Genomic DNA, 26,868 nt, shown 5'->3' on the forward strand with positions numbered 1-26,868 from the left:
GCACAATTAGCTGTAAATTGAGTTTTGCAAATTTTAGCCAGTCAGTTTACACACTTGATTTAATTACTGTCCTCTATAGCAAAGGAACTCCCAGATGAACATGTGCAACAGGGTCAGTAGCAAAAATCTCTGAGTTCTTCAACTTCAGCAGTTCTATACCCCAAATTATTATGTTTCAAAACAAAGAAAAAATAAAATCAACCTAAAAAAATGAACTTCTGCTCCATTTTTTGACTTAGAGGAAAATAAGTTAAAATTAAGTTAAAATGCCAAAACTGTTAATTTCCTTGTCTAAGAGTTTGTTATTGGTAATATTAGCAGTAGTACATTTTCTTGAGCCTACATTTTATGTTGCCTACAGAATTTTTATGACGATATAAATGAGCTATGCCGTTATTAACTGCATTTCTTTTCTCTCAGGGCCAGATGGTGGCCCGAGGGACCTACAGTGAGTTGCAGGGCTCTGGACTAGATTTCACCTCTCTGCTCAAGGAGGATAAGGACCAGGATGAGCAGAGGCAGAACACCACTCCTCTCTCTGGCACCGTCTCCGGCCTCCCCCACGCACTCTCTGACAACTCATCTATGTCTTCCCTTTCTTCCTCTCGTTACTCTTTGATTGAGGGAACAGAGCCACTTGCAATGGTAGGTGTATGTAAAGCATTAGATTTTAATGGGTAAAAAACGATCAACTTTTTAAGCAGGTACGTATTAAACTCATCTTGTGCCTGCCTGCTGTGCATCCTTTCAGCCACTAGAGTGCAGAAGAAGCTCACTTTTCCTCTTGCCGTCACTACAGCCTGCTTTGAAGTGTTGCTAGATGACTGGAATTGACACTAGTGTCTATTTCTAGGTAGTGCAACCAACAAAGGAGGAAAGCCGCTTTGAAGGAAACGTCGGCCTGCATATGTATGTGAAATATTTCATGGCAGGTGCTAACTTCCTGGTCCTCTTGGTCCTCATTTTATTGAATGCCCTTGCACATGTGAGTTTGCTTTTTACTTTCTATCATTATTGCAAAAATACAAAGGATTGTTAATTTTTAACATAAGATTATTTGTAGTGACATAAGCAGTTTTGTTGTTTTCTTAATGTTTGACCTAAAAACATCTATGTTTTGTTTTATTTTGTAGGTTACATTTGTTCTGCAGGACTGGTGGCTTGCGTGCTGGTGAGGATTTGTCTTCTTGCAAAAATAAATACATTAAATAATTAAAAAAAAATAAAATAACGGGATTTGTAAGCCAAATGGGCGCATTTACTTGGACTGAAAATGGTTTAATAGAAGATAAGTGAACAAAACTGTCTTTCTTGACTTTATCTGTCACTTGTTGAAACTGACCTTGTGCTTCAAGATGGGAGGAATGTGTGTTGTGTAGTGCCTTCATGTTGCAGCTTTCTTCCTTTGTTGTGTTTATTTGTCCTTGTGGATTTTTGTTTCTTTTGTGACTTGACTTGACAGGGCCTCTGAACAGAAGCACATCAGTGTGACCGAGCACCTCAATGGCAGCTTCCCTCGGCAGCTGGACCTTGACCTGTACCTAGGTGTTTACGCAGGTGAAGCTCACTGAGCGCATATTGCTTTTTGTGTACTCCTGAATCTCTGAATACCGCAGCCATTCAATGAACAGATCCACAGTTCTTTGGCTGTAGCCCAAGGCCTTCAAGGCCCAGTGTATGTGTACACGGGCCTCAGCTGTACAGCGAGATAGCAGTGCCTTTCTTGTTCTCTGCCGTTGGATTGCTCCGATTGCCTCCTCGTGACTCTCAGCCTCTTCACTCGCTCAGGCTTTGTGCTCACAGTGGTAAATCAGCATTCAAGTAAATGAAAAAAAAAAAATCACAAATGAAGAGGAAAAAAAAAGTGTTTTTGTGTGTACGGTATGCTCAACAATGACACTTGAAATGCATAGCTAATCACAGAACAAGCACTATAGTGTGCTGATGTTAGTTTTTGTATTTTTGTCAGGTTTAACAGCCACTTCAGTTGTGTTTGGCTTCGTACGCAGTCTGGTCTTCTTCAATGTCCTGGTGAGCTCGGCCCAGACCCTTCACAACAACATGTTTAACGCCATCCTCCGGACGCCAATACATTTTTTTGATATCAATCCAATTGGTAAGTGGCTCACCAGCCTTTCGCGTTCACATTTTAATGACAGGGCCTTTTTTATAGCATGGTCAGTGATTTGAGATGTTTACATCCAGAAGGACCTGGATCCAGTCGTTGCTGGAACATCTGGCCACTAGAGAGCAGACTGCTCCTTACTTTGTCATGTTTTCATCCACTTACAAACATTCAAATACTTTTCTTTATCCTCTATAATTTGTCATGGCTATCAGGTTTCTTATGATGTAATAATTTATACATTCATGTATTGTTTTTTATTTTTAATTAATTTTTTAATCTTCTTAATTGAGATGTTTTTCCCATGTTAGGTTTTTAAACGGTCATGTTTTATTTAATGTGAATAAGCAATATTAACAACTCATTAATATTTATCTAAGATGTATAACAATAATAAAGAACTGAAATTTAGTTTAAAATGAAATGATTGTAAAAGTCACTGCTGGCAGGTAAAGACTGTGCAAGCAAGATGTTAATTGTGTCAAAACGGTGGCGATATGACTTCATTTTTTAGCCATAATGTACTTAGAACCAGCAAAGAGAGTGCTATCTATTTTATTGTGAGCCTGAACAAAAACAGCAAACAATCAGACTGAATAAATGGTGTTTGCAGTAGATCTCGGACGGTGTTGCGTGTGGATTATAAAGAAGTGTAAATAGAGACATATTTGCCTTGCGCGCTGTATCAGAAATGTCGATTATTTCATTAGCTTTGTAGGCTGGAGCTGCTGGGTCACTGAAGCTGGCAGATGGACGTAATTTTAAAAGTGAGCAAACACTCCAAACGTGTCTGACTTTACTCAGGGAGGGAAGCAGTTCTTTTTTATTTATTTTTTTTAATAGGCATCAATGAATGTGAGTGGATAATTCAAGATTTGCTTAAATTAGCTGCAGTTTTTTCCCCCTCTTCTCCATAATTTATCTCCATAATATTAGTGCATTAATTAAAGACCTGTTTTAATTAGGTGAAGTAATGTCACTAAAATCTGTCATTCACATCCAAAGTCAACTGTCAAGTGGCCCACTTTGATAACTTTAATTTTTCTGGAGCATTGTTCACCCGTCAGTAGATAATTACTCTGCCTAATCTCCTCACAGTGACATGCGTGTACAACACAATCAGCTTGGGCGGGAATTCTCAACAAGAAGGGGAACTTGTATCTGTATAATGAGTCATAATAAGCTGGTAACACAAGTCTAAATATGATTTGAGGGTGTTCAGGAGCTTGTGGTTTCTGCTAGCATTAGAAGTGGGTGTAGCGACAAAGCTTTTCTTTGCAAAGCTGTGTTTGGAGCAAACACCGCGTGTCTTAATCTTTGACTTTTGTTTTTACTGCCGCCGTTGTGTTATGCATTGGACTACCTGGCAGCTTATCTGGGTGTGCCTTGCTCGGTAATCTATGCACAGGAGGAGAACAAACACTTTGAATAATGTAATAATCTGTTTAATAGCGCAGCAAAGGAGAGGCTTAACAGACACTGCTATCTGATCGCTGTTGTGCTGCTATCAGTAACCATTGTGTGACCAGTCCAGTCATTACAGCTCGGTTGCCAGTCTGGCAAACAACACTGTGTTTGACTGGATTTACACACACACACACAACTATCCCGGAGTCTGCGTTTCCTTTTTCCTCCATTCAGTCAGCAATAAATTAAGAAAATATATATCAGTATTTTTATTTGCACTGTATAAATAAATACTTATATTTTACCCCCCTTTTGTTATGTATTTTTAATTAATTTATTACCTCGAGTAAAAAAGCATCACGACAAAAGCAGCTGTTGTCTGCTCCTCTTCTTCCCTTCCTAATGTTTTCTTTCTGTCTAAACACTTTTGTTCTTTAAAAAAAAAACGCCCTGCCACTTCCATCACAGCGTTCACATTCACTACTGTCTTGTCGTAAGTGTGAGTGATTTGTAACTGTGTGCACATGTGCTGTTAAGGATTTGACAGCTGTTTACATGTGTAAGTGATAGGTGCGCTGCTGCTGCTGCTGTTGCTGCTGCTGCTGCTGAACAGGCCCGGTGTTTGATAGCCGTCCTCAGATTTAAAGGTTACCATTTCAAGCGTCGCTGCACAAAGGTCTTATTTGTTATTCTGTGAATGTGGTTTATAACAATGGAGTACAGCTGTGGTGAATTATGATTGACGGAGAGGTATTGTGGCTCTTCTGTATCTGCCACTGAATACCACTGCGCCATTTAAATCTGTGACTGTGTTATCTTTTGTGCTGCGCAGACATAGTTGATTTCCAAGTTGGTGCTTTTGGTGATTAAAACTCTTTTTCGCGTTGTGACAGTACTCTTTGATAATTTTAGAGATGACAGAAAACACAAGCAGCTGTTTCCTCCGTTTTATCATTTTAAATGGCTTTAAATATTCATGTTGCCCCATTTGAGTAATGTGTACAGTCTTATTGCAGCTGTTCATCCAAATGTGATCCATTTAGAGCAGCACAGACAGCGGTGGATGTGTTGAGCTGATGTTGATCCCTGTAATTTAGTGTCATTGAGTGGGCTAATCCCCTCAGAGACTGCAGGCCAGGGCTTCAGCTCATCAGCACAGTCGAGGAGTGGAGTTTCAGTCAACACATGCACAGACACACATCCACAGCCCTGTCTCCCATCAGCATAGTGGGCCATCTCAGAGCTGGGTGTTGCTGTTGACGCAGTGAACATTAGATCTTCTGTAGTCACTGATGTGAGATTCTAATTGTGTCCACAGAGGCAATGTTTTTAATGTCTGTATTTCAGGTCTGGGATGCAAGAGTGTTAGGAGTGAAGTGAAGGAAGTACTGCAGAGAGGATGATGATATCGAAGTGTGTAAATTGAATGTGGAGATGGAGCCGTGTGTGTGTGTGCAGTATGGCTGATAGGGCTCCCCCTCGCTCTGCACTTCCACTATTTAATTGCATGAAAGGGAAGGAGAGGAGATTGCAGGAGCCTGGCGGTGTGAGCGAAGAGAATGGATTTAGAATGTATTAGTATTGGCAGCAAGGCGCCGGCGGTGGGAGGCTGCCCCAGGCCTCCGGGCCCTTCATGGAAGTGCAGGTGAGCCGTGCCACCTCCAGCCTTGGCAGCCCCCTCCCTAGTATTTCTTCATTATCACACTTGTCTCACTGAAGGGCCCCTCCAACTGCACTGGGGCCCACACATGGAGCGGCTCTGAGTCGTCTCCTTATCTTGATGTTTACAGGGAACAGCGATTTGCCACACGCCCCGCTCTAGCCGGACCCCACTGTTCCACTTCTTTAAGTGTGATTGGGGGCCCTTCTCACCTAATATCTCCACCTAAGAGGCCACCTTAGTTGGGAGGGCTTGATATTTCCTGAGCCTGAAAAGTGGTGCAAATCACCCCTGGAGTCTTAAAGCATGAGAAATTGTTTGATACTAATGCTGCTGATATCCTGAAACGTCTATACCCCTCTGTACACAATAGGTGATATTGTTGACAACCACCCAGAGTGATTGAAGCCATTGTCCCACACCGATCTTACCTCATAGGCATTTCCATGCAGTGAATGTCTTTGTGTAACTGCATCACTGTAATGTATCCCCTCTATAGTCTGTGCAGGATGGAGAAGGCTCTTTACTTCATCCCCTCTGAAACTCTGTGTTAACTGAGCCGCTTGTCAAACAGCTGATAGCTGACTGATGTTCTCTGCTCTAGCACCCTCTAACCATTGTATGATGTAACCCAGAGAAACCTATCCTTTTCTTATTGGCATTGTTTGTCAGATATGCATGAATTTGGGTCATCTATGGCTTAGACAGTAAAATTACGTAAAATATTATTGGAGCTTTCACAAACACAGTTTGACAAGTACTCCCCCCTTATTCCCAGACTAAAGCAGCGATATTCTGCATTGGTATAGTAAGCGCTCTACCCCCTTGCTTGAACCCTCCCCTCGGGATGTCTGTATGCTAAAGGGGCACTCACACTGTGAATAAGATTAGTCTGCCTCCAAGTGTACAACATGCTTACGCCACTTGACTTTGAATCAGTGCTGATTTGGAGCATTGCTGGGTTGTTGCGGGGAATAATGCTCTGGCTGGGTTTATGCAATGGCTGTTATAGGGAGCCCGGCCTCGTCTGCATGCATGTTTTTAGGCAGGAGCGGCATTTTGGATAAAGCTGTAAGCTGCTTACGGCCGTGGAGAGAGGTGATTACAGGGCCCACCTCCGTAGGACTGACTAAGAGGCTCGGGGGCAAGTTTTAGGTCAGCCGTGCCATGGCTCCACCACGCCTCCAGAGTGCCATGCCACCACATTCTGCCACCATGTTGCCCAGTGTTTCCTTTCTCTTTTCTTTTACCAAGTCACACCCTGTTCCATGGCGTATTCTGTGAGCCTAGATAAACTCATCTGCATGCTTGAATTGGCTTGTTTAACTCTATCAGGGGTTGCACCCTACATTTTGTGAGTACTGCTTTATTTACATTGTCGTCAGACAGATATTACTGTGTGCATAGCCATTTGTCATTGTGGAATACAACTGCTCTCCTAAATACGTTAACAAACATCATGGCCTTATTTTAAGGACACTGCACATTGTTTGTGTCTTTTGACCTTAGAAGAGTTCAAGCTGTGGCAGTGCTGCCGCTGCTCTGGTACCTGTTGTCTGCCTCTGAGAGCCAGGGGTCTTCCTTCAGGGACAGAGATAGTAAAAGCCTTTCTGTCTTGCCTGCCTTTAAGGAAGTGTGCTTTGGGGATTGGCTATCAGTGACCCTGCAGTACACAGTGTGTGAAAGCAGCTGGAGTGTAATCTTATGTGCTGTGGGATCAGAATAGTGGAGCAAAGTTACTAAAGGAGTAACAATAAGGGGCTGCCACAGCACCTGCAGAGCACTAGCCAAAATAATGAACGACCGAGCAGATTGGAGGCAACTCAATTAACGTCACTGACACTGCCAGTCAGAACATAAAGGCAGGTACGCAGCTTCTGTTGGCCTTTTGTTCCCTAACAAAAGGTTCCCTCGTGTATTCAGCCAAGAGTAGGACAGTCTTTATGAATCACTAGATAAATAATGATTCATTGTTTAATCTAGATAGGCCTGTGTTTTCCATTTGATATCACACTGTATGTAACCTCTGTTCTATTAAGGGGACTCTGATAACAGTTGCTTAATAGTCTAAAGACACGAACAGAATTGAAACTAACAAAATATTGTTTTTATGAATGCCGAGTAGTTAATGGATAAAGCATATCTGCATTTGGTTTAGATTTGTTGCTCCGAATCATATGCACATCTGAACCTGTAACAGTAAAAAACTTAATATGATAAATATTCAAGGAATCGCTTATTTTTTCAGCTCGCTTAAGCGCACTATTATTGTTGTACAAATGGCGTAACAATATTGGCAATATAAGAAAAATTCTGTTTCTATTATAGAGATATTTTTCTAATCTGTTCTTTTGTGTTGTGCTTTTTCTCAGGAAGAATCCTCAACAGGTTTTCGAAGGACATCGGTTACCTGGACTCTCTGCTTCCATGGACGTTTGTGGACTTTATCCAGGTGAGTCTCACCTCGGCAGGTTTGGTTGCTGGCGCAGCAGCATGGGGAGGCCATTTCATGCCTGGCTAAACCTGCTTTGTGGTCCGGGTCCCCTAATCTGGAAACAATTACTGTAGGATTACCCGCCAGCGCAGCCCAGCGCCTGCACAGATTTAATAAAAGTGTGCACATAGGCTGAGGGCGTGGCTCCCTCAGCGTGGCACAACAGAAGTGGCATCTTCAGAGAATGTGTAAGGAGAATAAGGAAGTGATTGGAAGAGAGAAAGGCACCAAAGAGGAAATAAAGCCACAAGATGATGGGTCAGATGTGGAAGGGAAAATAGTGGAAATGTCAGGAGAGGGTGAGGTGAGGATATTGTGTCGAGTGGCAAAGAGAAAAAGTCTGACATGAAGTGTTTACAGGAGTACACCTGGACTTTCGCCTCTTAGCCCAATTCGCTTAATGCTTAACAGGTCTTATTGACCTGCTAGCCAAGGGCCACCCTGATGCAAGCCCAGGTTAGGTTACCAAATGCCACCCTGCCACCGTGACAGCCATCTCCCACGAAACCCTGCGGAGATGAGCCAGCTCATGCACCTAGCGCCACAAAGAAGGGAATGTTCGCTGCACAATTCGAGGTAGAGGAGCAGGCGTGGCTCCTTGGTTCGGGCCAAAGAATAGAACAAAGGCGCGCTGAAAATGAATCCCCCCTCCACAATGCCTGAATGATGTTTGTGGCAGATACCCATCTCACAGTAGACAAAAGCCATCTTAAATGCTGAAAGCACAAAAGAATATACGCACAAAAGCTTTTTGTCTGCTATAGTTCCCCTCATTTTGATAATAAGGTGAATAATGGTTAAAGTAAAATAATAACTTTTGTAGAGGGCCAATAGGTCCAACCAACAACAGTGAGAGTAGACCACGTCCTGACATAAAACATAGATGGGTTTCAGCTGTGCACTTTTACTTGAATTTCTCCTGCTTTCCTCATTTTTCTAACTGTGTCTTGATGTAAAAGACATAAAATCTAGAGCAGGCCGTGTCAAAATCAGGCTGGATATGTGCGCATTAGTCTTTTGCTGTAGCTAAAAGTGGGATGTGATTGTGAGAGTGGACAAAGGTAGCATCCTTTGGACAAAGCACTTTTGTTTGTGCTGCTTTCTGCTCTTGTTTGCAGGTGTCTTTCACGGAGCAGCCTTTAATGCTTTCAGGAAGGAAGATTTTCACTCTTTTTTTTATCAAAGTATTAGCTGTTGAGAAAAGCTGCTGATCTCCACTATTGTTGCTCATTCGTGGAGGGACGTTTCCCCATAGTTATTGTCTAAATGGTTGTCAGGAGGGAATAAAGTGAAACTTCATAAACAATGCCCTAACTGGTTTATCTCTTTCTATGGAGAGAGGCCGCTTCTGTGTGGGGATTTGTGCCTTAGCCTCTCCCCCCTCCTTTCTATGGTGGAGTAAGCACTTCACAGCCCTTCAGCACTGCCCCCCAAACCCGCCTAACAAGGGGATTCCCTCAAGCTGGGGGAACCTGGTTACACCCCAGAGCCCTATTTTTCACAGGTCTCATTTAGTAGTAATTTAGTATATTGGGGAAAAAGCCTCTTTCTCTTCCATCTTTATGGTCAGGGGACAAAGACAGAAATGTCAATTAAAAATACCTCAGGCTTTGGGAACTGTCAGCTTTTGTGTGGACTTGACCTTTAAATCCTGGGTTGCCTCTATTTTCACAGAGAGGGCAGAGGAGGAGGCCAAGACAATAGGGGGTGAGTACTAGGGTCTTTCAGCGGATTTTTGTGTGAAGGCTCTTGACCAAGTCGCACCACCAACTGTTGGGACCCGCACTGCATTTATAGCCCTGCTTATCCAGTCAAAATTCAGTTTGTCCGGATGTTTTCACTAAGACACCAGCTGACTTAAGTGTGACCCAGCCTGCTCTTGCCAACGCTAATTCCTTATAAAGACGGGAATAAACAAATTACGGCAATAAACCCTTTTGTGTGCGTGTGAGAAAGAGCAAAAGAAGAAACAGAGACAAACCAAGCACTGAAGGGCTGAAGACGCACACAAGCGCAGAGAAAAGACAGCTATTGTCTAAAGAAACACTGGCGGGTGGATCGTTGTGTGAGTCTCTATATTGTGGCACATTGTGTATCAGGCCTCTTTAGTGGCTTTGTGGGATATGAGAACTGCTGACGTAATCGTGGACGCTGTAGGATGGGATTTCACCCGGCTTTCTCTGCTTCTTTACCACGCTGGCGACTAAAGAATGCACTGGCTCCAGGCATTACACAGGTTAGCCTGAGAAACACAGAAGATGGTCCAGTGTGGAAACATATATAGGCTGTGCCATTAACCCTCTTTGAGCATTGTTTTTATGACAGTGCCTTTGTGACACAGAAAGGTGAGCGGCGGCCTTAGGATCACTGACCTGTGCTTGTCTTCCTGAAAAATAAAGCCGAAACAGAGGAAAACATCATCATGTGACCCTGCGTGTGTATTTGTGTGCGCTTAACTGGCCACTCAGCAATACCACACATGGTCATTTGATGGCGAGCACCGGCCAGCAAAAGCTTCCCGTGTGAGTATGTGTGGTCTCCCATGATGCTGTGGTCCAGCACCTCAGCTGGTCTGACTCAGAATGCAGGCCAGACCCAGGGCCCTTTGAGCCTGGGAACTGACACAACAAAGTCCCAATCTAATCTTGAATCTCACCTCACGTCAGAATGACGAGGACAATGAATTCTAGGCTGACTTTTGTATTTCTGAATTGTTGTTTTTTGTGTGTGTTGTTTTCAGGAGGGAAAAAAAAGGCGAATGAATTTGCTGGACACTAGTGATTTATAGTAGAGAGTGAGGGGAGACCACATTTCAAAGCCTTTCTCTTATTTCCAAAATGGGGTTGGAAATCAGCAGCTTGACTGAGCCCAAATAAGTGACTTCTTTTACCTTTTCACAGCACACAAAGGCCTAATCCTAGGACTACTTGAGCCACCAATGTAGACAGCGTCTGAGACCACCACAGTATGTGTCAGACCTTCCTCACCACACACAAAACACATTGACTGCAGCTTTATGAAGTGAAAATGGCCCAGAAAGGGAAAATGTGAAGGAGGTGTCCACAGTCATTTCACCCAAAGAAAAGCCACAGCATCTGGGCATTTAATGCTAAAATAAAGCCCAAACACAGAGTAGAATGGATTGGGTCACTTGTATTGTTCCAGAGCCCAAGTGGAACGGCCCTGTTTTGTTTCAGTACCACTGACCCTTGCAACTTATTGTGCTGCTCAGTCACGGAAAAAGTGTGGAGTTTAAAAAAAAAAAGAAGAAAAAATTCCAACGATGACAGAGGACTTCTTTTGAGAATTTTTCTTTACCACGCTCACCCCTCATTTCCTGTTTTGTTTGCACTTCTTTCCCAGTGGCAAATATTGCACACTGTCAGTAAATAAAGGGAGGATGAAAAAGGGAGTTGTAAAAAGCATAATGATTCCGTCTGTCCGGAGGGATGTTTAATTAAAGCGAAGTGTTTATTTTCAGCTGGTGAACAACAGTCGCTATCATTGCCGAACACAAATACAGCAATTAACTCCAATTTTCTACATTTATTTGGACATCAAAGAGCTGATAGAATCATTGAGAAAATAAAGCAATTAGGGTCAGCAGAGATCTGAATGGTCTTTGGACACAGCAGTGCGCCCAGTTTGCCTGAATGACTGACTCGCATGCGTGCGGTAGCTTTCTTTTCTCGCTAAAGAGCTATTAGCGGTAATTCTTTATTTAAACAGTTTGTATACAAAACCTTTCATCCTTTTATCCACTTTTATGTGCAGCGGGATGTGGCTTTGGGAGTTTTCTGTTCCTGTGTGGTTTCATAGGAGATATGGATGTGGTCTGAGGGGGTGAGGTGTATACTTGTAGGCTCACTTATCAGAGTCATCTGTGTGTAGTGTGGGTGGGGGCCACGGTGTCCCCGATCCTGACACGATAAGCGCCAAACCACGCAAATGGATCACATCAAACAGGTCCTTGGCGACAGCGGGCCCTGGGGAGCAGGAGGAGGCAAGACTTGTATCTAATGGTTCCTGTTCCTCCTACTGTCCCCTTAGATGACCCCACTGTTAGATAAAGCCAGCCTGGCTCAGACCGTTGTGGCCACCGCTGAAATGGGCCCAATTAGAATTCAGATTAACCAACCAGCAAAATGTGAATGAGCAGTGTCACTGTGTCACCAGTCATCAAATGGGTAGTGAAAGAAAAACAGTGTACGCGATAAGACATTTGTTCAGTTAATATTTGATCCCCTCAAGGGAAGGCTGGATAACACGCGGTAATGGCCTGTGTGCCATCATCTCACTTTGCAGTCTGGTAGCCTTCCATCAAGGCTAAGATTGAAACTTATGTACTGTGAAATTCTTGGGATCAGTTGTGCTCAGTAGCTTCGACTCACTGTTTGATTGTGTGGGCTCCACTACTGCAATGGTTAGACTAGTAATTCCCTCTTATCTGAACTGCAAATGGAATTGACTGGCTTTTCATCATAAAACTACACTGAAAGTGATCATGCTTAAATGTTTGCTTAAGTAGCAGATAACATCCGTAATTAAGGTGCTAAATTAAATTTTCATCTCTCTGGGCTAGTCTGAGTCCACTGAAGGTAACAGTATGATCCTAATCTCCACGTTTTAGGATTCATCTTTTTGGATGTATCTAATTTCAGGGTGTGAGGTTTCAGTCGAACACAACGTATACAGCGCTGCATGCCTTTCGGTTAGGAAGTGTTCTTCCAACCCATATTAATGGCTGGAAGAAATGTTGATATACTTACAGTAAAGGAAATTATTAAGACCACAATGGTAAACAAGAGACTTTATTAACAGAAGTCCCGTGCCCTTGTTAAATAAAAAGTGCAGGATTATTCTTTAAAAAAAAAAAAGTATTATAGAAAAGAAAGTACTCGTAATTAAAAGAGGAGACATTACTTCTCCTTGGTGTAAATGCTTAACAAATAAAAAGTAAGGATACAAACTGTGTTTTCTTAAATCTTTAGTAATGTATTATGTTTTGCTAATACATGTCTATGCTACAGTATTGTTTTGCTGTGTTTATGCTGTTGGCCACGAAATTAAATCAATACTATGCTTTTCTGGTGTCATGGTAGCCGATTGCTAGGTGGTTGCCAGGCATCCAGGCATATAATGTATAAATTAAGATTAACTAATACAAATTAGAACTTGTCATTGTGAAAGAAAAATTACACCAAAAACAGTTCACTTTAACCCTTTGCTAGCTGGTTGCTAGGTAACATGAATACATCATATGTGACATAGATGAGAACCTTAAGATGTACCTGCACGGTGCCAAGTTTGGTGACTCACTTCAAGTTTACTTGATGGTAATTGAAGAAACAATCAGACAGACAAATTTATTTGGTGTGTTGTATCAAGATAAATATATCCCAACGATTTTCATGTAAAAAAATGTAATTAAAGTAGATTACATTTCCCTTTTGAAATGTAATATAATTTTCTAAATAAAGCGAACATAACAAAATTCTTGAAAATGTGAGCTGTTCTTTTTTATGGCAGCACCCTTTCCTCAAAAGAAGTTCTTTTTTTTTCTCAACTGGTGTTTAATACGATCTTTAATAAAAGTATCAGTATTAAAGTAACTGATGGCAACGACTCTTACTAGCTCACTTTAACTTAAATATATCAATCAGCAATTATTATGTATTAGTATCAAAGGTAATATTATTTACATTTACATTTTCTTATTCAGATTGTTGAGTCATTGTGTGATGTCAATTTTAATATCTCTATAATAAAACTTTATATGCCACCTCACATGATACTTGAGTGCCTGATAATTACCATCAATATGGGGTGAGGTAAGATTATTTTATCTTTAAGACTAATAGTCATAATGAATCTTTATGAGATGGTTATTTCTAAACGTTATGCAGGTGTAGGTGCTTTGATAACCGTCAGACTCATTGCCTGCAATCCTGTTTAGGCAGCTCTGGTATCCTGGTCTAGATGTGTCACATAGCCATTAACACGGGTGATGAGTCACTGTGTTGTTGAGGGCTGTGTGGTTTGAGTGTGATGTATCAGACACCCACAGTGTGGTTCCCAGAGCTCTCTGCCAGTCACTGTGGCCATGCCCGTTGGCTGGCTGCTCTGCCAGGGAGGCTTACAGGCCAGAAGTGTTGAAGGGAAAACCCTAGAGAGCCAGGGATATGAGCTGCAGTGGCCAAGTGGTAAATTCTCACCTGCTACTAAGTGAGAATTAGCGCTGCGATCGTTTTCTTTTCACACTGTGAGTCACTTAAGCTCAGTCCCACAACCTGCTGTTACCTTACTATGTGCCTGAGATGGTCTCACACAAATATAGCTGAAAGGTTTTTCTTGTTCAGCCCTAACAAATAAGCCTCACTGCCCCATCGGTAGCCCACACAACAGAAGTAGAGCTTTTGACGCTGATGCTGTTGAGTTATTACTGTGCTTACTCCTCTCCTTTTCTCCCAGGTATTTCTGCAAGTCATCGGAGTGATTGCAGTAGCTGCTGTCATCATCCCCTGGATTCTTATTCCTGTTGTTCCTCTTCTTGTTGTCTTCCTGTTTCTGCGATGCTACTTCTTGCAGACCTCCAGGGACATCAAGCGTCTAGAATCTACCAGTAATTTTTTATTTATTTTTTGTGGTGTGGGATTGGGAAGAAATAAAAGCACAGACTACAGGAATGCTAATAGGCTATTGAAAAAGGCTGTGATCATTAGCATAAAGGCTAAAGATGGCAGTGGCCTATGCCTTGGTCACACGCAGTTTCCTCAAAAGATGAGAGTTCATGACTTCACATATAATAGGAAAAAATGTCAAGTGGTCATGACTAGGCCACAGCAAGCTTTAGTTCCTCTATTTTATTCAAAGCTGAGAGCCAAAATGCACATTGACTAACAAGTGCCATCATCTTTTAGAACAAATGCTTTGTTTGAATCCTTCAAGGAGGCATTTTGGTTTTGTTTGTTTTGTTTGTAAGTCTAATGAGTTGAAACAAAAGACGTCTGAATGGCGACCTTTCCATAAATCACGATAAAAATCAGGTGCATCACCTGTATTATTGTTAGTATAACAGAGTACACATTCATATTTTTCACTTCACATACTGATACGCTGCAAAATAAACAGTTCAGACTATTAGTATTGAATGTACCCTGACACTATAATTGTATTTAGAAAACTTAAAACTTAAAAAATGTTAAATGCCTTGCTAAGCTGGTTTTTTGCCTTGTATATTTCCTATAGCTCGGAGTCCTGTTTTCTCCCACCTTTCCTCCTCTCTTCAAGGCCTGAGCACCATCCGTGCCTTCAAGGTTCAGCAGAGGTTCCAGCAAACGTTTGATGAGCATCAAGATCTTCACTCAGGTGAGACGAAAAAGACATATTTTAGTTATAAGGTCAAAAATGCAAGACATCAACATCTAATGAGCTCCATTATCAGTCTCATCTAAAGCCACTCATGATATTCAGACTGTATTAAGAAGCATTTCCTCATATGCAACATGTGGAATCTGTCTTTGTTAACAGAGGCCTGGTTCTTATTCCTGACTACCTCCCGCTGGTTTGCCGTGCGACTCGATGGAATTTGCTCAGTTTTTGTCACCATTACTGCTTTTGGCTGTCTTTACCTCAGGGATGGTACTGTATGGGTTTTGACTCTGTGCATGCTAAGAGAAATTATTAGCAGAAGCAAGAGGACGGACTCGTGGATGTGTGACTGCATGTTTACTTCTTCTTTGATAATTCAGGACTGGAACCAGGTGCAGTGGGTCTGGCTCTGTCTTATGCAGTTACGCTCACAGGCATGTTCCAGTGGGGAGTCAGACAGAGCGCAGAAATTGAGAACATGGTGAGAACACATGATGAACAAGGGTTTGATGGTTGGTTAGCTTCCATTTGAGTCCAAATGTGACCATAATTTGCTAAATTAACATGATGTATTAAATTAGGCTTGAAACTAGAGACTGTGGCCATAAACTCATCAGCATAGTGTTTACTGTGGTCGCAGATACTTAAAGATTTTAACTGATTTATGAAACCAGATAAATAGCCACTGGCCATAAGAAAAAAAATGCAGGTAGAATGATTGTCACTTTAGATTTGTTATATCCAGTCTGGGTTAATTTAAAGAATCTATTAAATTGTATTATAGGGATTTTCTGTTACATCTGGTTATATAGGAGCAACTAACTCAAGTTTTATTTATTTATTCATAGAATAGTTAAAAGAGGAAAAATTATTTTAAGGAAGTCCCTCTTACATGCTTTATTTTTGCAGATGACATCAGTGGAGAGAGTGGTTGAGTATGCAGAGCTAGAGAGTGAGGCACCATGGGAGACAGACAAGCAGCCACCGAGTGATTGGCCCAAAGCAGGCTGCATCACTTTTGACAGAGTCAACTTCTCTTACAGTGCCAGTGAACCTATGGTCCTGAAGAACCTGAGTCTTGTCTTCAAATCTAGAGAAAAGGTCCTTGTCTTTATTCCCACCTGTGCATGCTTGCTGGGGTGCATAGCCCATGACTAAGGTTGATATGCAGCTAGTGTAGTAGGTGTGGTGTGATTCTTTTTTTATGTGGCATTATTTTCAAATCAATTATTAAAGGGACACCGCATTGTGCTTCTGAATCTTCAGGACTATACCATTTGTGATTCATGGAATACATATCATGTAATTAAGACTGTTCGAGTGGATCCATTTGTCTCCAATTTGCATTTTGAGCTACCTGACGGTGACAACTGTTTATTCACTATAAGAGAGAGGAGAGGCCGAGGGAGAGGGGTGAAGGAAGAGCGAGAGAGGGGAAGGCTGAGGGAGATGGTTGAGGATGATTGAAATTGTGTTTAATGCAGGGGGTGTATTTTGCATGGCTACGGTTGGCCGGGGCGGCTGATTTCACAATGGATGGGTTGATAAGTGCAGAGGCCCTGGCTCTGACAGCCCATGGGAGGGATCTCTACCGCATGCCTTGGGGGTAAAAGGCTTTGTGCATCCTGACAGTTCCCCTGACACCCTTTCACCTGCACCTACTATCTACAGTATAAGATCCTTTCACTTTGTCCCATACAGCAGTCATACACTGCATATATATATATATATATATATATATATATATATATATATATATATATATATATATATATATATATATATATATATATATATATATATATATATATATATATATATATATATATATATATATATATATATATATATATATATATATATATATATATATATATATATATATATATATATATATATATATATATATATATATATATATATATGTAAATATATATATATATATGAAGATTTTATCATAAGTCACCACAACACTACTAACAACTTTCCATGTAGAAAGACTATATTATTCCCAACACTAATTCATTTCACAGTCGTTGTGTTTCTGTTCTGCTGTGGCTAAAGTGTAATGTCACATTAGATTTGGGTGTATCCTCTTGAGGAAATGCAATTATTATTGGTGTGCATTTACATTCACGTAGTGTGGAATTCTTCTTAAGTAGGATAAAGCGGATGAATGCAGAGACACGATTTCAGATTCAGTCTCATACAAGCACTTGGTAATTTTTTAAATGTCCATGTAGGCACTTACTGTATAAGTACTGGGGGTGGGGCTTAATTGTCACATGTAGTAGGGCCTATGTGTTTTAAAAATGGGAATGTGAGTTACTCTAATAGCTCCTATGAGAGTATGGATGTAGCATGAGAGAGTAAGAATATAATTACTTCTCTATTACCTGTCAGCCTAACCACTTATCTTTCTGTATCCACATGCCCAATGGCTCTGCAACAGCATATAACAAACCTAAATGCTATGACACTAGTTCAGCAGAGCAAGCGGTGCAATGCTAATAAGATCCCTGTTCATTGGATTCAGCCCACAGCATGAGTTTTTGTTCTTTGGTATCCCAAGTCTGGTAGAATACTGGAAACACCTATATTCTATACTGTCATTTTATGTGTTAAATACCATCACACACATGCACAGCATTAGCAGATACCTGTGGATGGTATGACCTTGTGCTTTAAAGAAAGTATCAGGTGATGGCCTGGAGGTTACCGCAGGGGTAGTACCATAGAGCACAAGTATGAGTGAGTGGTAATTTTGACTCGGCCAATTTATTAGGTAATGTCCAATGAGATTTGATAGATTTGATACGCTGATCCTGACTGAGTGACTTTTAGAAGAGCCACAAAACTATAGAGCCCCGTTTATGTCACCTTTTACAGTTGGTTAAAATGAGTAACTACACTTTTCTAACCCACCCACATTGGTGTTTATGAGATAAGCACAGATCTAAATAAAATATAGCACACTTAAAAATAGCTAAATTGAATTATAACCATGTTAATTGTCCCTAACACAAACGCTACAAATGAATTTATACGTGGCATTAAGCTGAAGCACTTAAATATGATTACGATATAAATGATTTGATTTGATTAAGGGAAATATTTTTAGCTTTAAATCTTGATTATGAGGGTTAGAGAGGCTTACAGAAGGATTTTCTCCATTGCCCACCATTTTTTAAGTATTTTGACTATCTAATAAAACACAAACAATTTCATACATAAATATTATAGGATACAGTATCTTCCCTTAGTTTTTATGCCAGTATCATACAAAGGTTTATATTGTAGTTTGCCAGGCGACTGGGTCTCTTACTGAGAAAAATAATAAGCACTATTTTATTTATTTATGGGGTTTTTTTGTGGGAATTTACTAAGACTTTACAGATATAAGATACTAGCTCTTTCCACTGTAGGTTGGCATTGTTGGACGCACTGGTGCTGGTAAAAGCTCCCTGATCTCTGCCTTGTTCCGGCTGGCAGAACCTGAGGGAAGAGTAACGATTGATGGATTTCTGACGTCTGAGATTGGTCTTCACACACTGCGACAGAAAATGTCTATCATCCCACAGGTGTGTTTTTTTAATTTCAGTATCAGCTGTTGTGTTTTGTAACTAAACACAGTAACCACTAATCATCTGCAGTGAGTCTAGGTTAGAAAGATATTACTTATGATATCTTATATTAATTACTACCATGTTTAACCTTTTCGTTCTAAAGCAGCTTTGCTTTGACACCTTCTCCAAGGTCCCATGATTCCTCATGATTGAGTAATGGCAGAAATGTCAGCTGCACGACGGTAACAGAAGCCTGCATGCCTTTGCCCTTGTTAGACGCTTGGCTTTTAAAAAAAGCTAAAACAAGTGAGGAGAATTACAGTCGTCACTCAGGGGATTTCTGAAAGTGAGACAAACGGATGCCTTGAGACAGTTTAACTTTATTTCCGCTTGTTGAAACTGATACGGCATTAAGAAAATGCCAGCCTGCGGGTGAGTGTCAGCAGAGAGGAGGGAGGGGAGAAGACTCCCACGGCCTATACTGTGAAGAGAGCAGTTCCCCATCCCTGACAGAGGATTAGCCCTCTACCCCCCAAACATGGGAAAGCTGCTTAGAAGCAGTCTCCCCCATCCTCACAGTCAGAGTCCCCTTGTACACCGTCACTTAGCTCAAGTCTTAAACATTTCTAGGGTGTAGCCAAGATGCCCAAAAACAGTTTCATTAATGCTTTTCTGTGGATTTGATAGGTTTCTGGCATTGCTACTACTTCAGATAAAGTTTCACTTCTTAGTCCAAACTAGTTTGCGATGGATGTGATGCATGTTTGATGGGATTTTGTTTACTCTTTCTGCATCTCCTAGAGGGAGAGACTGCTACAAAGTGGCAGGTTACGAGTCAAAACTTTAACTGCACGCTCATCTCATCTGTATCACATACTGGATGGCATTTTCATTATGTAGGCAGCACTCGGGAGAGTAGAGTTTCTCTGTAGTCTGTTGTTAGTATTACAAACTTATATATGGAGCGAAGACTCTTGGATTTACACAAATTCATCTGAAAGCCTTTTTTTATTCTCCCGCTAGACGTCGATGAAACGATATGCAGTCAACCTTTCACTTGGAAAAAATTTTTTTGACATAAATTGCTGGTTGTCGTACTTTTCATGTGGAATTTCGAGTTTGATATGTAAACTATACATTGCCGCTGAGGAGTTTCATTATTTGGCGCCCACAGATTTGATTATGATAAGCTTGTATTAGCATATGGCATTAAAAAGGGATCCATTTCAGTTTCTATTGAATTCTCAGGAATGACTTAGGAGGAAAAAAATGAATTCTGTGGCAAACAGAGGGCTTAGAATTGGTGGAGCACATAATCGGTGTATAGAAAGCTGTGCTTGAAAGCAGTTTTTCTGACCTAACATTGAATCCTCAATTAAAGTGTGTCACAGAACTAGTTTGAATTGGGACTTCAGCTGGCTTAATGACAAGGTGGTGTTTTGGTGACAGAGGGAAAAGCTCATTGGAAGTAAAGAGGTGGAACATTTTCCAAGGCACAGGTAGCAGGGATGAGACCCTGAAAGCTTTACTTTCTCTGGATTGAAATTGAGCAGTTAGCCCTGCGCTTTCTGACCTATATGACGGCTTGTTGAGACATGACTTTTTTAAATTTTTGCTGTGCTTCCACACCCAAACGTATGCTTCATTTTCTTTTCTTATGAAGGTGACCTGTAAGAGAACAGATGTAAAGGTGTGGATATATTAATAGTTCTGTAACCTTTAAGCCTTTTAGGCTCATTGTGTGCTTTACTTTTGCTCCTAGTCTAATCTCACAGTTGCCAGATGAACGTTTCGTATCTTGATTCGAGGTCAGATGCATATCTTGACTAAGCTGGAGTTATCGCGTTCCTCTGACTGTGATGCGGATACAATGGAAGCATCACTTTTTGTTATGGACAGTCGCTGCTCTGTGCAACCTGAAACTGTGGCAGACTCAATAGCATTGTATTATTATTAGGTTGTTTTTTTTTTTTAAACAGTCATTATAACGATTTAAGTACCTTGCTTATTTTGATCAAACACTGTGGACATAAATGCAATATAAAAACCTTATCTGCAGCAGCAGTGTACCATGAGCGAGAGGGTCTTTATGCTGTCCAAGGAGAGCCCTCTACTGAGTAAATCACTTCAACATTGGAGCAAGATTTATGAATACACACTATATGTGGCCTGACATGAGATGATGTGGGATTGTTCCTTTTTATCAGTTCATCACAAACAGACTGGCGTGTTGGAACAGTGCCCATGGACAGGCTCTTTCCTTTACACTGTAATAAAGAGCTTTATTTACCCTCTTAAAGAGGGCTGTGTGGCTCAACCTTGATACAGGTGCATGGCTTACCATAAATACATATCTTGGACATCCTACCTGTCTGAGATGTGAGGCTGTCCTTTCATGAGGGTAGTCAACTAATGTGATAACCTAACTATTCACACATGCTTGTACGTTTAGTTTTTTAAGGACAGTTTCTTATTCTGTATTTTAATGTTAACTTGACAGTCCTTTTGTGTCATATTTTACATTCAGACAGCCTTGCACAACTATTCTCCACCAGCACCAATGCACACGTTCTGGTTTTCCAAGTAAAAAGATCAACTTACTGAAGCATAGTTGGCTAGAGCACTGAATAGAGCTCCTGAGTGGAGCAAGGCCTTTGTGAACATCTTCCCCTCACACATTGCTTAGCACTCTTCTATAAATCCTGTCTTAACCCTTTCATACATCTTCCCCCTTGTCATTATCTTAACTGGCCACGGCCTTCTCTTTCCATATCCATCTATCCACAGGACCCAGTTCTCTTTACGGGCACCATGAGGAAGAATCTGGACCCTTTCAAGCAGCACACAGATGAGGACCTGTGGAATGCACTCCAAGAGGTACTCCAGCGTGGCTCTGAATGATTCCCCCTTGCCGGCCCAGGGGGGGATCCCTCTGTCCCCCTGTACAATGCTGCCATTCAGATTCCCTGCTCGCCACAAGTCATGGGGGGAAATCCCATTAGGGCCATGGGGCCCAGCTCAATGTGCGGCTTGTAACGGGTAACCATTGAAAGTGCTGGGGGAGATGTGTTTGGGCAGTCAGGCCAACCAGGATGAAGGCTTCCCCCACAGTGAAGGGCTTCAGCTCCTGGTCCTGCCTCTGAATGGGTTTGGTGGCCTGGATTAAAGCTAGAGGCTGGCCACAAGAGAGCACTGGCCAAGGTCATCAGTAGACCTGGCCCTGCATTGTGCCAGGCAGTTAATGGGTGTGTTTGGATGGCTCTTTAAAGACATCCCCACAGGAGGCCTTTATGCAGGGTAATGAAGGGTAGGGGCTGAGCTCTCTCTCTCTGCAGGTGCAGATGAAGGCCATGGTGGACGAGCTGCCCAGCAAGCTGGAGACGGTGCTGACGGAGTCGGGCTCTAACTTCAGTGTGGGCCAGAGGCAGCTAGTGTGCCTGGCCAGGGCCATCCTCCGGAAAACCCGCATCCTCATTATTGATGAGGCCACTGCTAATGTGGACCCAAGGTCAGATGATACTTCACAAGTAAATTATTATACATCAGTGTGGAAGCGCTCTCTTCCACATGTGTCTTGTTTTTCTGTACAATGGTGCTACACAATATGGGTATTTTTAAGTGCATAGAATAAAACTTTTTCTCTGTAGAGTAGGGTTAGTCAGAATTACTCTTTAAAATCTTTTTGTTAAAGCATCGGCGCAAACATGGATTTTTTTTGTTTAACACACATAATAAAAAATATATGGGTTTTTAAGTCTAAATCTCACCTCGTGAAGATCAAGTCAATTTTAAAAAAAAATATGTAACAAAATATACCACACTTGTCTTTGTAAAGCTGAAGTCCTGTGGTATTCTGTATTTTTTCTGTCTGTTGCTGCACATATTTCTCTGCTGATGAGCCATTGTTCTGTGTTGCGTAAAATCCCTGCCCAAGGCTGTATAGGAAGAGAGCTTTTTAGTTCTCAGGTGTTGTGTTCCCTGCTTCTTTAGAACTGATGGCCTCATCCAGCAGACTATCCGGGACAAGTTTCAAGAGTGCACAGTCCTGACCATTGCTCACAGGCTAAACACTATCATTGACTGTGACAGAATACTGGTAAGTAAGAAAGCAGTAAATTTCCATTGTAAAGCACTTTAGTGAAGGTTTTAAAATGAGACTCTTCTGCTGGAGTTCATTCCAACATTGCTCTGCAAGAAGCTTTGTGATATTCCCTCCTAAACTTTGGCAACCCCTTGTACTTTCTCACCAGCTACAGTAAATATTGCACTCAGTGTTTTCAGAATTTGTAGAGTAAATCTGGGGACCCCTGCAAAACATGCACTTCACATTCATTCTCATTGTTGCATGCCAAACACAAGAGCTTTCAAACACCTCTGTCCTTTATTTTCAGTTCCGCTACCTTATTTTGCAACAGCTGGGCGGATTTCTCACTCGCAGCATTCCCTTTCATTGAACCTTCACTTGCACCACTTGATCTTTGGCCTTTTCCTGCTACTGCCTGCAGAGGTGCCAATTAGTGCCATTTGTGGTGGCATTTGTTAAGAGTCTATGGAGGATGGGGCATGACCCGGTGGCCGCTTGGTCACTGAGAGGGTTGCTGAAAAAAGGCAAATATCACAGAGAGGGGACTGTTTCACACCTACACTCGTGTTAAATGCCCCCAGACTGTCACACACGCTGGGAAAATTAAATTGGGACCCGGAAGAATCGTCTGAATCTCTCTGCCGTATTTTGATGCGGAATGTTTTGCAAGAATCGAATTGCGTTTCCTGGTAGCCTGCTCCTAAACTTTTGATTATGACAGCAGCTGCAGAAGTCTCCCTTTCATACTAAACACTACCTGAAAGTGGGCTTTACTGATAACAAACTGCTCATTAACGCTGTAAGGGGATCGAGCTTGTTAAAATTTGTCTGTGATATAATTGTAGTCTTTTCCAAACTGCCTGAATTGGCACTATTCTTTGTGTGGTTTACATGGCATGTGATGACATAGAAATGATGGTAATTTTCTAGCGAGTCTTAAAGGTGTGATTGTTGGATTTGACTGAGGACCACCCCTAGGCCTCTGAAATGCTAGGATAAATACATGGATAAATCCCTGATCTCCTGTCTGTCAGAGTCAGCGCACCAGACTTTCACGCTGCTAACAGGTTACCCTCATTGTGCATGGCGTTCTCGAGCAGAAACAGGCACCCGTGTTTGTTGTTGCATGAGTCACATAAAATAGATGGTTCCTATGTGCACCGAACTACTGTTTCCCCATTCAGCTTGCGCTGTCTGCTTGCATCACTCAGCAGTGAAACAGCTGAAATGTCAGTTTTCCCCAAAGTAAAGTATACAGACACAGGAACACACACACTTACACACACACACCCACCATTGTATGTGTGATTGCAGGTTCTGGATGCTGGCAGGATCCAGGAGTACGATGAGCCATATGTGCTGCTCCAGAACCAGGATGGGCTCTTCTACCAGATGGTCCAACAGACAGGCAGAGCCGAGGCTGCCTCGCTCCTGCACACAGCCAAACAGGTAACCACATCCACCTTTGTCCCGGGACAAGCCTGTCCCTAAATAAGAGCCCAGTCGTTGCACAGTAATCCCAGACTCTCCCCTTAACTCCAGGCTCCGTTGCTCACCTCCAAAATAATACAGCTAAGCAACAGAAGATGTGTGTAGCCCTGACAATGCAAAGACACTTGATTACCATTTTAATTTAAAGTGTCTACTTGGAGCATTGCGACACCATAACATTAATTTCAAGAGAGAAATTGTCCCTTTGTAGATTTACATCCTCTGATATTATCGGGAAAAAGTCTCTGTATAATCTTTTTTCTCATAATGTAATTTTGAGATCATTTTAGCGATGATTCTAGAAAAGCAGCTTTCTTTGCACTGTATCTATTTTGAAATATTGGGTTTAACTTCATCGCGATTTGGGATAAACTTTCTATGGGGATTACTGTAATAGAGAATGTCCATATTTTTTCCCTGTGAAATTCATTTGTGATGTATTTCCCCTTCAGACACTGAACAGATAAGAGCCAGCTATTCATTGTTCAATTCCATTTTATGTGCATCTGTCTGGGACTACAGATACCATATTGCAACTTCAAACAGGTCTTTGTGAAATAAGAAAAAGTAGGCATCATTTCATTTTCTCTCTGTCCCTCGCACAAATTTATCAGCGGAACTGTATCTCCTCAGCCAGAGGAGTGAAATGAGTAAAATACTGATTTCAAAGACTCAGCACAGTGTGGTATTATTTGGTTTCGTCTTACCCTGCACACTGGCGGATTGGTAGTGGCATTGTTCGGGCCCTTACGTTTTCCTTTCTTTATTGTAGGATGCTCTCCTTTGATCAGATTACTGCAGCATCCATAACTGTCTAGCACCACTTATTAAATACAGAGATAGTCCGCATGTTGTGTGTCAAGTTTCTATAGTTGTCAGTCAAGGTTTAAATACATTCAATAATCTGATATCAACCTCTAGCTCCTTTGTCCGTGCTGAAAGAGAATCCCAGAGTAGACAGTACATATATCTCGAGCTATGGCCAAGCTTTCACTTCCGTTGCCTCTTTTTCCACAAACTTTCTTGCTGAAATTGTTCACCTGTCAGAGCGGCTGGGCATAAAGAAGCCATGCCTTTTGCAGGCGCAAACACTGCAATCCGGCTTTTCTAAATAGCGGCTCGCAGCTTAGGAGCCACCGTAAGAGAAAATTAACTCCACAAATAATTCCTGTAATTATCTCCAAAATTTTCCTGCCTTTAATCTAACAGTTGTTTACTGGGCTAAATAAGCCACTTTTGTATGCTTCAGTGGGCGATAAATCCCTTCGCCGTGCTCTGACTGGATCTGTCATAAATCGCACCTTAACAGATCGTAGCTCAGATTGGACAGTGTGCTTGTGTTCTGTGACACTGCTTCCCTGATCCGCTTTTCAGGTTTACACGAACAAAAAGCGGCTGACTGACGTGTGCCGTGACGAGGACATCCGCGTCATCTTCGAGACGTCCCTTTGACGGTTTGGAGGGTCGCTGTGGTCCTCGTGTTAGCCATCAGTGACCACCAGACACACCGATATTCCTAAATGTCTTCAGGCCTAGTGCAGTGTAGTGTGTGCTTAGGTTGATTAGCATAGACCCGTGGTATGGAACAGAAAGGAGGCACACGCCTGAGGTGGGCTGTGCCTTTCATTGACAGCATATTACTGCATGGCTGTTTATTGATTGCAAACGGCTATATTTATGTAGGTGTGTCCTGGCTTCTGGGGTGTCTACAGTGGGGAACTGGTGCTCAAAAGAGTGTTAATATTCTGTGTGCAATAAATTTCCTGTGGCTTAAATTGTTCTTTTAAGGAAAACATTGTTTTATAGGAATAAAGTCTTTTCATTACTTGAAAAGTGCTTGACAAGCCAAGGAGAACTTCAGAGGGGACATGGATGCTTTCTGTAATTATTGTGCCTTAATCACGCGATTGATTCCTAGTAATTGCACTGTTTATAATTGAATGGTTTTCCTGCACTTTGACTCTATTGGTTTTATGTCTACCTCATCTCTAGTGAGCAAAGACCAGTAACAGTTGGCAATGATACTGACTAATATCAAGGAACAAGATGCCTCTGAACTTTCTGTCCTGGCTCGTTTGATTAATGCGCACGAGTTTATTTGAGAATGTAGCACTTTTATGCAGGTAATTATGTGGATGAGACTGAGTCAGATTATTTATATCCTGGTAATTATTCGCGCTGTTTGATTTTTACATCTTTGTCAACGGCTCATAACACAAATGGAAGGTAAGATTTCAAGCAGTTTGCACTTTGCAGGTCATAAATAAGTGTGAGGAATGCTCACTTGTAACTGACACTAGATTAGTTTCAAATTTCATTTAATAAAAGAGTATTGTTTTGAATGTTTCGCTTCATTTTGCTTCATTGTGAGACTGACTCACCAGCGTTTCCTCCCCGCTGTTGCTCATTCCACACTCAGCTGTCTGAATGGTGTGTTTGCTTCAGGTCAGCGGTTACAGCTGGTCTTGAACACGATGCTACAAACTGGTAAGCGGTTAAAGGAAGCGACCTTGTGATTATCGTGCTGAGTCGAGTGATTTTCAAATTCTGTTTCAGCGGTAAAGTGGCGCGGCCTTGCTCTCTATTATTTTAACGTGTCAGTAGTGCAATAAGACGATTAAGTCTTAAAATGTAATTTTGTCATTAGCGGCTCTCTTAGAAAAGAGCTGT

At 41.7% G+C, this 26,868-nt stretch overlaps 1 protein-coding gene across 1 annotated transcript in view; it reads left to right on the plus strand.

The window, feature by feature from the left end:
• Positions 1-26,487, plus strand: part of LOC116319324 (multidrug resistance-associated protein 4-like) — a 33,623-nt gene extending 7,136 nt beyond the window's left edge. The window contains exons 15-31 of the mRNA XM_039599597.1: positions 421-645; positions 854-985; positions 1,134-1,171; positions 1,463-1,557; positions 1,970-2,116; positions 7,565-7,644; positions 14,158-14,308; positions 14,935-15,054; positions 15,217-15,327; positions 15,438-15,538; positions 15,967-16,158; positions 18,483-18,638; positions 21,411-21,500; positions 21,959-22,131; positions 22,614-22,719; positions 24,022-24,156; positions 25,573-26,487. Of these exons, the coding sequence (XP_039455531.1) occupies positions 421-645; positions 854-985; positions 1,134-1,171; positions 1,463-1,557; positions 1,970-2,116; positions 7,565-7,644; positions 14,158-14,308; positions 14,935-15,054; positions 15,217-15,327; positions 15,438-15,538; positions 15,967-16,158; positions 18,483-18,638; positions 21,411-21,500; positions 21,959-22,131; positions 22,614-22,719; positions 24,022-24,156; positions 25,573-25,650 (2,130 nt within the window). The 3' untranslated portion in view covers positions 25,651-26,487. The remainder of the gene's footprint in view (positions 1-420; positions 646-853; positions 986-1,133; positions 1,172-1,462; positions 1,558-1,969; positions 2,117-7,564; positions 7,645-14,157; positions 14,309-14,934; positions 15,055-15,216; positions 15,328-15,437; positions 15,539-15,966; positions 16,159-18,482; positions 18,639-21,410; positions 21,501-21,958; positions 22,132-22,613; positions 22,720-24,021; positions 24,157-25,572) is intronic.
• The last annotated feature ends 381 nt before the right edge of the window (positions 26,488-26,868 follow it).

This window comes from Oreochromis aureus, linkage group 16 (assembly GCF_013358895.1).
Source record: "Oreochromis aureus strain Israel breed Guangdong linkage group 16, ZZ_aureus, whole genome shotgun sequence".
In the NCBI taxonomy this organism is placed as follows: Eukaryota; Metazoa; Chordata; class Actinopteri; order Cichliformes; family Cichlidae; genus Oreochromis; species Oreochromis aureus.